The following is an 11,382-nucleotide window of genomic DNA, read 5'->3' as shown; positions in this document are numbered from 1 at the left end:
AAGGATGTGACTCTTCAGCTGTTAAAATAACTGATAAAGCACCAAAAAAAATCAGTTTCAGATTTCAACAGCTGTACAAGAGATCCCGAACATCACTTATAAATGAGAAATACCAGGATCTCCTTAAATAGACCCATCATAGAATAAAATGCTTGAGAGCCCAGATAGGAGACAACTTGGAGAGAAGATTCTTCTGTGGGCAACCAAAAACTCATCATCCCAAAGTTCTGAATCTAGGCCAGGAACTGGGAAGAGCCAAAGAGATCAAGTTCTTCTTCAATTGAGCTGTTTTCCACTGCAGTCATGGATTTCAGTGGCTTCTCAGAATCTGTCTGAGACCACACCAGTGATCCCCCACCAATGACAACACAAATCATGTTTCTCCAGCTGTTGGATGGATGGAAATGTGGCTTTGGGACATGGCTGAGTTCTGGATGGGACACCAAACAAAGCCATGCCTTGCTTGATTCTTGAATTTGCCCCCTGGCTACTGTCCCACCTCCTCCTTCTCCCTTCACTTCTTTAAAAAAACAAATTGGAGAAAATATATTAAATTTCTTCAAGTGCCTCATCTATTTAGAGTGCCAGATCTTTGGGAAAAAGTCATTAACTACAGAGCTCATGGATCATGGTGCTGCCTTCTTGGCTGGAGGCCACACAAACTACATGAAGGCAAAGGAAATGAGAGGAAGCAAAGCCAAGGGCAAATTTCCATGCTGTGCCAGGCAGCATCTTCCCCTTGGCAGCAGGGCTGATTATCCAGCTGCTGGGCAAAAACTGCCCTGGAAAGAGAAATGAGTTAGCAACACAGAGGGTATAAAGTGACAGCATCTTATTTACTGAAAAGAAGATAGATTTGCATATTAGTATCTAGCTCTGAGTACAAAATCAGATTTTTTGACTGCATTCTCTCCACACTAATTGAGTTTTTTATACCATGTCCAATGCCTGAATTTGGCCGAGTGTGCCCCACGTTTTTTGTTCTGCACTGAGCTGCAATTCCCACAGGAGCCACTCATCCAGCTCTGGAATATTTACCAGCTACTCATCCAGGCACCCCAAGTGCCGCAAGTGTGAAGGGCAGGTGAGACATTACCACCAGAGGAACAATAATTTCTGTGTTTTCCAAGCCTGTTTATCTTTTAAAATCCAGCCCAAATGGCTCTGACATGATCCTGCTGAAAGCCATGGTGGCTCTAACATTTGCTTTTGTTTCAGAAAGGACTGGACCCATCTTTATCAGCCAAGGAAAACAGCACTGCAGGTGGTGCAGATCAGCAAATTGGCAGCCCTGGACTTTGCAAAATCTCTGGGACTGCAAGCTCAAAGTCAAGCAGATATCACTGGTACCATGCTGGCTTAAAAATAATCAAGTGGACTGGAAACTTGATCTGTTCCTTCCAAGATCTTTTTATGGCCTCTCATTATATCCAAAGGACTGAGAGCATGAATGATTTAACTGGAGAATGATGGGCAGTGGCTGCTAATGAACCCCAAGGAAGAAATTAGTTAAATTTCTTAATGATTCTATCTCAATTCTCTCTCTCTCTGTAGGATATTGTGTGGTCCTCCCAGCTTTAAATATATATTTTAAGCTTAAATGTGGCCAGTTTCACCCAACTGATCGTTGACAGGGGCATCCAGCAGTGCAGGAGTTCTGGGAGGTCACCACAGCACTATGTAAGAGATAAGGATTCCTCTTAGGAAAAGTTTCCAGCTCTGCTGGAAAATCAAATTGCAAAGTGATAAGGAACGTTATCAAATACCACTTAGAGGTTTGGACTATGGCTTCTCTGGAAGATCAGGCATCTCAAAGGAACTAAAAAGGAGAGGTTTTGTCTCCTGAGAAGCTGGAAGAAGAGCATCTGCCAGCCCAGAACTCTCTGCACAACTCTCAGCAGCAGTGAAATCCTGATTTCTCCTCAGGTCTCAGCAGCTGGTAAAAAATCCCTTGTTATTACCCACTTCCAGGAGCTGTTTGTCTGGAAAATGCAGAAAACCCTCCTGAACCACTCCTACTTCATGCAATAGCTGGGATTGGAAGGGACCTCTGGAGATCACCCAGCCCAATTCCCCAGGAGCAGGTGACATAGGAATATGTCCAGGTGGGTTTGGAATGTCTCCAGAGAGGGAGACTCCGGGGCTGCTCCCACCCTCAACATAAAGAAGTTCTTCCTCATATTGTGGTGGAACTTCTTGTGTTTTAGTTTGTGGCCTTTAGCGCTTATCTTGTCACTGGGCATCACTGGAAAGAGTCTGGCACCATCCTGGAGGCATTTATATGGATTGGTGAGATCCCCTCTCACTCTTCTCTTCAGACTAAACAAGTCCAGCTCCAGTTTCTCCTCTCCTCAGACTTCCAACAATCCAAGCCTGAAAACACAAGACATGGGAGACAGGGGAAAAAATACAACCAAGCTTCCTACCTGATGGGGATCATCCCTATCATGATGAGGGGGAAGATCATCTTCATGTAAGGCAGGGGTGACATTCCAAAGCCACAGAGGATGAGGAGCTGCAGGACCTGCAGGCCTGTGAAGTAGTGGATCTTCCTCTGGGGAACTCTGCGGATGTAATGGGTCGGAGGATAAGCAGTCTGGGAAGAGAAAAGTCACATGTTAGACATGCAGGGACCTGGATTTGGGACAGCAGAATGGAGCTTTGGGACACCAGGGTTTGAGGGAAGTCATCAATTTGTACAATGCATGAATCACCATCAGGGTCCTTAAAAGGTTTAGCAGTTGAACATAGGATTTGTAGAGTGAATTCCAGAAACCACAGCATGGGCAGTAAGATCCAGAGGATGAGTGGGTACTGAGAGCCTGCAGAGAAGACAGGACACCCCTCAGGGAACATCTGGAGTGCAGTGAAACACCTTGGGAAGGGCAGTAATGAGATTCCCTGAGGAGGACTGGGATTGCCAGGGCTCCAGAGCCAGAGGTGGGAAGGAGAGCAGAGGCATCCAGGTGTTGTTCCTGTCCATGGCTCCTCCCCCTGACACCCAGCTCCTCATTATTTTATAGCCTTGCAAAGCTCCAGGCTTGCCCCCGGAGCTCCCATCTCTTGGCTGAACCCCTCTAGGGCTTCAGGAGATGAGGGAAACATGGGAAGAGGCTATGCTCACACTACAGGGATTTTCTCAGCTCCTATAAGCCACCCATTTTTGAGAAATAAAGGGGAAAAAATGACATTAATAGGCTAAATATGGTGGTTTCTTTTGACAGTTCCTTGCTCATGTCTGAGCACTCAGGCTTTGACTCACTGTCTATACATCAATGAAGAGGATGAGCGACTGTCTGCTGGCACCAACACAGCCTCAGTGGCTTTTAGATTGTGCCATGACTCATTAAAAGGTTTCCACAAAAGGGAGTTTTCCATATTTGAGAATACTTTTTAATTTTGCATGCCAAAACCTGGAAAATTCCACACATAATTCCTACTGAAACCAGAAGTAATAAGTCACATACATCAGTAGCTGTTCAAAAATTGACATGACATGACAAATGCAATCTTTACCCAAATTTCACAGTTTTGACCTCTGGGATGTAATAATGGGGATCAAGACAGATTAGCAGAGATGTAGAGCCAAATGTTGGGCTTATTAAGCACTTGATCCTTGTTATATAAGAGAAGGTGAGCTGGAGATTGCTCCAGGTACCACCTACACTCCCAAACAACACATTTTTAGCACCTGTAACAGAGACAGGTTTAAAAAAACATCTTCCAGGTTTGTTTTCAGCCCACATCACAGAGGTTTCAATAACACAAGTAATTTCATTTTGAGTTTAAAATCCCATCTTGCTGTATTTCACACAAAATGAAAGTGTAAAACAGCACCAAAAAATACCTGCCTGAAGCTTTGCTGGGGAAATCAAAGATCATAATTTCTTGATGTTGTGCTTATTATATTTTATATTATTATTTTTTTAAATGCATGTACTCTGCAGATGACAACTGTGGCATTCACATTTTCTGGAAAAATCCCTTTGCCCAGGATTTTTCTCCTGGGAAGCTGAGAAGCCGCAGAGAAAAAGAAAAACAATAATCCTCTGATTTGCTTCTCCTTGTTGTGTTTTGTTCTTTTGGAATATGTTTGGAGATTGTTCACCCACAGGTGATTGTTTCATTGGATTCTGCTGTGAGTTGTTTTCACTCTTTGGCCAATCAGGGCCAAGCTGTGTTGGGACTCTGGAAAGAGTCAGGAGTTTTCATTATTATCTTTTTAGCCTTTTGTAAGTATCCTTTCTGTATTCTTCAGTTTAGTAATTTTTAATATAATATAGTATTATAAAATAATAAATTATTATTTTTTTAGCCTTTTGTAAGTATCCTCTCTGTATTCTTTTATATAGTATAGTTTAGTAATTTTTAATATAATATAGTATCATAAAATAATAAATTATTATCTTTTTAGCCTTTTGTAAGTATCCTTTCTGTATTCTTTTATATAGTATAGTTTAGTAATTTTTAATATAATATAGTATCATAAAATTATAAATTATTATCTTTTTATCCTTTTGTAAGTATCCTCTCTGTATTCTTTAGTATAGTATAGTTTAGTATTTTTTAATATAATATGGTTAAATTAGCCTTCTAAGAACAGGGAGTCAGATTCATCATTGTTTCCTTCATCTAGGGAAAACCCAAACACAATACACGACAGCACGGGGAGGGTTTAAAAATCCCCAAAAAACCCTCATTAAAAAAATAAACACCTCACAAAAAAATCCCACGCTGAGATTTTGAACAGCTGGGTTGCAAACACAGCTCCAGGTACCTGTTCCTTGAGCAGCAGAGCCACCCTCTCAAAGAGCTGGTTGCCATCGATGGAGGTGAGGGCGATGTAGAGGAAGAGGCCGAAGAGCACCGGCTTTGGGATCCACTGCAGGGGGAACGGCAGCAGCAGCAGCGACAGCCCCACCAGGAAATTGGCCATCAGACTTGTCAGCCGTGTCTCCTTCACACTCACAATCCTGGCAGCAGGAAAAGAGGGGTTAGGAGATGGGGAGAACACCCCAAGATCCGTTTGCGTCCCAGTGGTTGCTCCATGGAGCACACGTGCCACCAGGGAAAGGGAAACTCATCCCCACCAGTGAAATCAGCACTTCTGGCCCCGCGCTGACATTGAGGAGGCAGAGCCTGGCTGGAGCCAGGCCAGGCACTTAATCCACAGCTCAAACAGAGCAGCTGGAAAAGTGCCAAATTCCCCTTCTGTAAAGCTTGACAGATCCTATCCTGAACTAAATTGCCCTCAAAACTGATTCTGTTTAGCACAATGCAGAAAAAAAAAACAAAAAAAACAACCAGCCAAGAATCCTCTTTCTGGTCTTTCCCTCCCTTGCTTTACCCTGGGCACATGCAACTGGCTTCTCTCCCAAAGAAAACTCATTGACTTCTCCAGGATATAAGGCACGTCTTGGAGGGAAAAAAAAAAAAACAAACAAAAAAGCAAACAGCAAGTCAGCAGTCTCCTCCTGAGAGCGAGTCAGCATTTCTGATGGATTTGAGGATCTCCCTGTTTACACGGAAGGGAGTGCTGAGAGCACCACACAGGGATTCTGTCCTGCTGTGGGCAACTGCCTATTACCATGCTAAACATGTCATTAATTAATGCAAATTTTCCAGAGCTGACAGGCCACAAATTCAGCTTTTTTTTGAGGGGAAGACTGACAGGAAAGCAGGCAGCAGCTTTAGCAACCTGCTTAAGGGGAGGCTGCTGTGTTTTCTGTGCACTTCAGCTAAACCTGTGAGCATCTCCTCCCAGTCTAAAAAAAATCACCAGAAACAATAGGAGGAAAGGAAACCCACATCTGTCAAGACTACTTACAAGGAAAGAAAAAGAGGATTCCTAATTTGTTTTTTCTTTTTAGAAGATAAATCCAACGATACAGTGGATCAGCCAGTGAATAAATCCCCCTATGATGAGGGAAAAATTTTGTCCATAGGCTATTTTGGTGTCATTTAGTGACCTCATTCCCTGGATGAGACCCCTCAAATTCTGAATTAACCCTATACACAAATTTCTCTGAGGATTAACACCAAAGATCTATCAGAACACACTTCTCTCCTTTGCACATGCACTGCTGGGACTTCTTAATCATTCTGTTCTGAAGAAGACAATTATTGCAACATTAAGTTGGAGAGTTTTGCTTAGAAGTAAGGTCAGGTTGAACTTGAAATCTGTTTATACCTTCAAGGAACAAAAGGGGATGAAGGAGCCTTCAACACCTGTATTTGGACAGGGAGGGAAAGGGTGACAGCCCAAAGCTTGCTCTGAGGATTTGGACAACAAGGCAGAATTAACACCAGCAGTCATGAGACCTAAAGAACAACAGGTACCACAAACAGCACACAAAATCCTGATGACAACACTGGAATTCTTCTGTGAGTAGTGGGGCAGGTCCTACAAACAATCCAGGATTACCAGGACAGGATGCACAGAGGTGTTAACCTTTAAGTAACCTTCCAACAGGTTTAAACCACAGCTTTTCTCCTTCCAAACAGATTTTGCTGGATCCTCTTGCAAGTCTCCCGCATCCAAGGGGTCCCTGCCAGTGCCTAGAGAGGTTGAGGGAGAGCAGAGTGCTCCATTCTTGCCAGCTCTGGTGGAACTGGGACATCACCTAAATGGACAGAGTTTGGCATCTTTCCCACTGCCTCCAGGCCTGGATCACCACATAACTGCTGGAGATGAACAAAGCCAAGCAGCTTCAAGTGCAACTGTGCCAGAGTAATTCCAGTCTGGCCACTCCAGAGCTGCCAGAACCACCACGAGCCTCCTTGGTGGCTCAGAGCAGCAGGAGTTTAAGGATGCACTGATTTAACCTCCTCCAGGTACACAAGAGTTCCTCCATCACCAGGTCAGCCACAGAGGAAGAATTTGTGCTGTTTCACACAGAGATCTCTCCTCCTGCTGGGGAGGCTCCTGCCCTGCAAGCACACACAAGTCTGCAAGGGAAGTCATGCAAGCGGAAGAGCTCAGGAACAAAAGGAGCTACAAAATCACATTTCCATCAGAAGCAAGGCTGCAAGAACAAGCTCAGAGTGGCAGCCCTTGGGTAAGAGATTTCTGAAGTTCATGGAATTTTCTGCAGCCATCTCTTAGGGATGCAGCAATCACAGCACTGTGTTTGATCACAGGCAAGATGTACTGCAATTGCTGCCAGCTCCTGCTAATGCCACTTATTAGTTTGGAATATTTTATCAGAACATAGCTATAATTGCTCATAATTGGCCAAACATGATATTTGTAAAACTGATGTTCCCAGCTTTAGATTGGTCTTCTGCTAATTCCAGCACCTCATTTCCAGAATAAGAACATCACAGTCACATTAAATTGACAGAGGAATCCTTGATTTCCATGTGTTCAGAATCTGGTTTGGCCCTTGAGGAAACAGCTCCAGAAAGTCTGTGCTGTGATAGAAATAAAGTAACTAATGGAGATTAAAGAGCATAATCCAGGCTCATTTCCCCAAAATCCTCTAAATATGGCTAGCATGGGATTAGCCATTCCTGAACTTCTCCAAGTAAGCAACAAGAGCCTGTTTGCAGATTGCCACAGGAAACTGAAATCGTTTCTCTACAGGGGAGAAGAAAATTTTGCTTTCAGTGTGACAGATCTTTATCCTTGTTTATATCATCATCCTGTGGGAGCTTTGATTTTGAGTGCAGGCAAGGAGCCTGCCAAGGGAGACAGAGTTGATTTTCTAATTGAGCTTCATTTCTTTTTCAGCAGAGCTGGCTAAGAGGGAAAAAAAAAAAAAAAAAAAAAAGAAAAAGATGACTGCATTGCTTGGAGCCTCCTGTTCTAGCCCCAGTGCTTTGCAGAGAACAAAAAGCTTAGGTCTCAAAGGGAGTTCAAAGCACCAGGAAACCCTCATTCCCTTTTTCACTCCCAATATCCAGTCCCCAGCACCAATTTGCCTCCAGCAGAGCAGAGCTGTGCCATGAGGAAGCATCCTCAGGGAGATCAGGGCAGCACTCAGCCCTTCCAGGATAATCCCTGCAGCTGTATTTTGGACAGAGTGGCCAAAAAGGCCTCTCTGGTGCTTTTATTTGGGGTGAAGGAGGAGAGGAGGGGTGCAGGAATTAGTCCTTAGTTCAGGCAGGGGACTTGACTTGGTCAAAGCAAAGCCAGAATACAGAACCATGACAGTGGAAAAACAGGAAAAAGAGGCATTTGGATATTCAAAGTGACAACAGGAGACACAGGAGGGAGGTTTGGCACATGGATTTCAAAGTGTGAGTTTTGCATCTCCCAAAGAAAGAGAGTGCAGGTATCCCAGAGCACATCATGCACATGAGGAGCAAGGGCAAGGATTAAAACTCTACAGAACTCAAATTTCAAAGTTGATTTTTTCTTTAAATAGGGTTTAGCATTTATTCAAGAGAGGTACAACTGTGGAAACAACCAATAGCAACATATCCTCACGGGAACACAAACCCAAGGGACTGATCTCCCAGGAAAAGATCTGTAGAAGAGTTACAGGGTGCAGCAGAACTCAGCAATTTCCAAATGTGGAAGGTGAAATTTGTCCATCCCTGACCCAAAAATCAGCTGTGCCTGGCTGGGCTGGGCCATTTGGCACCAAAACAAGCATGAAGGAAAGACTGAGATTAAGACAGACCTACTCCATCCCCCAAAATCAATGATCACTTAGCATCACTTTTGATAAGTGGCAATGAAGAAAATGGAAACCAAGGCAGGATAATTAAAACTAATGGTATGTGAGTGGAAATTACCACTCCTGTGGTAAAAGCACTCAACTGCAACAGACTGAGATCAAACAGGCCAGATCTGCTCCAGAGCAGAGATTGTTTCATGAGAAAAAGGTTTTTAATTTTTTTAATAGGTCTGTGATAAGAATGTGTTGCTCAACTCAGAGCAGCAGAAGAGTTGGTCTTAAATAGAAACCCATGACCCAGCCATGGCTTCACACTTGTTTTTGTTTAAAACCCAGAGAATTTAGGCATCTCCTTCCCAAAATGTGGTGGGAGATGTTATGGGAGCTCTGAAATAATGGTGCATTTTTCCTCCCCTTCGTAATAACCACCAGACAGGTTTCAGGCAGTGAATCAGCTTTGGATTCTTTCTGGGGAAAGCATCCGGAGAGATCCGGCCAAAGCATCTCCTCAGCTTTCCACAAGGCTGAAACTGCAAATGGCCTTGGCTGACTTTTCCAGAGCAGAATTTGCAATGGAGTGGGTGGGATCCCTGTAGGATGCTGCCACTGCCCAGAGCATGAATCTGAGTGCCTGAGTGAAGGGGCTGAAGCCAAATCAAGGTTCATTGGGTGCATCTTTCCATCACTTTCCTATCTGGAATACAACACCCAACACCCCAACCACGCAAACCCACCGTTTCCAAAGGATTGGGAAGGCACAAAAATGAATCCAAAGAGCTCAAAAATTAATCCAAAGAGCCCTACTTACGTCTCATAGATATGTCCACTCTCCACTCTCTCCTCCACGTAGGCCAGGGCCCGGACGTGCATGGGGGAATGCGGGAAGGCCGCGTGGATCCAGGGCAGGCCGAAAACCGAGAGCCCCGTGTTGATCAGTGCCACCAGCAGCAGGTCCCAGTGGTAGGCTGTGCCCTTCACCAACCTGCAATGAGCAGTTGGGGACAGCAGTTACACCCTACAGGCTGCCTGTGTCGAACACTCAAGTTCTCACACACACAGAGATTTCACACCTCTGGATTTACCGTGTGAACGCTAAAGGAGTGAAATGTGATGGTTTGCTCCCCAAAGTTGCTGTCATCTGGACAGAACAATGCTGAGCAGAAAGGCAGCCCATGAAATAATAGCCAATGAAAATTTCAGTGTTTTTCTCCTACATTTATTGCAGAGTCTACACAAAATCCATGCATGTGTTTGCTCACAGAGTCCACATAAAATCCTGAACATTTGTTGTCAAAGTACTGACACTGAATTTTCTTGTTTGTAAGAACAAGAAACTGATCTGTCTCCTTCCCCACGAGCAGAACATGTGCTTGGTATGCTGCAGTAATCCCCTAATTATGTAATTGCTACTGCATGATAAGAAAATGGGACAGGAATTCATTAAACTTCAGCTCCTCCTTGGTAGTCACAGAATTGTGGAATGGATCACAGAATGGTTTCGGTTGGAAGGAACCTTAAAGATCATCCAGTTCCAACCCCCTGCCACAGGCAGGGACACCTTCCACTATCCCAGGTTACTCCAAACCCCATCCTACGTGTCCTTGGACACTTCTAGGGGGGACAGCCACAGCTTCTCTGGGCAACACATTCCAAAAGGTTGGTAGCCAGCCAAGGAAATTTGCTTTTAAGTTCATCAAATGCTGCAGAGCCTCCCTGTTTTCTTTGTTAGGGGATGGGGAATCTGACAGCCTTCACTGAGGAATCTGAGCACACCAACTTTGCCAGGACTGTGCAGAAAGCAGCACCAAGACTGAACTCACATCGACTTTAACCATTTTTTCCAAGGGCTGTCCCTTTCCTGAATACTCCTATCTTGTAGGAGACATTATGAGATATTATGAGTAAAGAGAGATATAATGCTGAGATATTATGAGTAAAGTGTAGAAAAAAAGCTGGGGAAGGACTCAGCTCTCAGACTTTAAACCCTCACTGAAAGGTCTCAGGCTGAATCTCTGCCACTGGAGCACTTGACATCCTCACACAATGTGAGGGATCAGCTGAATTCTCTGTGGACACCACCAGCTGGAAAGGGAGCATCATTTAGATGTCAATGCCACCCAAACAAGCTGCAATGAATACCTCTGCACAGACTTGGAGCCACCCATGATACTCCTGGACATGAGGCACATGGAGCTGGTAGAGATGACCCAGCCCATGAAGATCAAAGCCATTGTTTGGGCAGCAGAAATGTGGGGTGGGGCTTGTTTTGGGACAAAAGCCTGGTCCCACTGGGAGTGTCCCCTTCCACTGACTGAGGAGGCTGTGGGGTGAGTGGGTCAGGTAGGTGTCTGCCCTGTAATGCCTCTGGAAGGTGCTGGCAGGAAGGGTGGGATTGCAAACGCATTTCCTGCGTTGGAAACACAGCCCCTGCTCACGTGCTGCTTTCTCTGAGCAAAGGCACCTTCAGCACCCTCAGGGTCATTGTTTGTTGTCCTCCCCATTCTTTTCAGAAGGCTTTAAGGACATTAACCTGTTGGAATGAATCCAGAGGAGGCCACCAAGATTATCAGAGGGATGGAGCACCTCTGCTCTGTGAGGAAAGGCTGAGAGAATTGGGATTGTTCAGTCTGGAGGTGACTTCATTGCAGCCTTCCAGGACAAGGGGGAATGGACTCAAACAGACAAAGAGTAGATTTAGATGAGATATTAGAAAATAATCCTTCCCTGTATGGGTGGCACAGATTGCGCAGAGCAGCTG

General features: G+C 44.6%; 1 protein-coding gene across 1 annotated transcript in view; it reads right to left on the bottom strand.

The window, feature by feature from the left end:
- The window catches only part of SLC4A11 (solute carrier family 4 member 11), a 92,373-nt gene that overhangs the window by 3,588 nt on the left and 77,403 nt on the right, over positions 1-11,382 (bottom strand). The window contains exons 17-19 of the mRNA XM_058024903.1: positions 9,433-9,606; positions 4,778-4,973; positions 2,427-2,596 (exon numbers count right to left, since the gene is read on the bottom strand). Coding sequence (XP_057880886.1) covers positions 2,427-2,596; positions 4,778-4,973; positions 9,433-9,606 — 540 coding nt within the window. The remainder of the gene's footprint in view (positions 1-2,426; positions 2,597-4,777; positions 4,974-9,432; positions 9,607-11,382) is intronic.

The sequence above is a fragment of the Melospiza georgiana genome, chromosome 5, assembly GCF_028018845.1.
Source record: "Melospiza georgiana isolate bMelGeo1 chromosome 5, bMelGeo1.pri, whole genome shotgun sequence".
NCBI lineage: Eukaryota > Metazoa > Chordata > Aves > Passeriformes > Passerellidae > Melospiza > Melospiza georgiana.
Note: the sequence above shows the minus strand (reverse complement) of the source record. Positions and strands in the feature narration are given on the sequence as shown.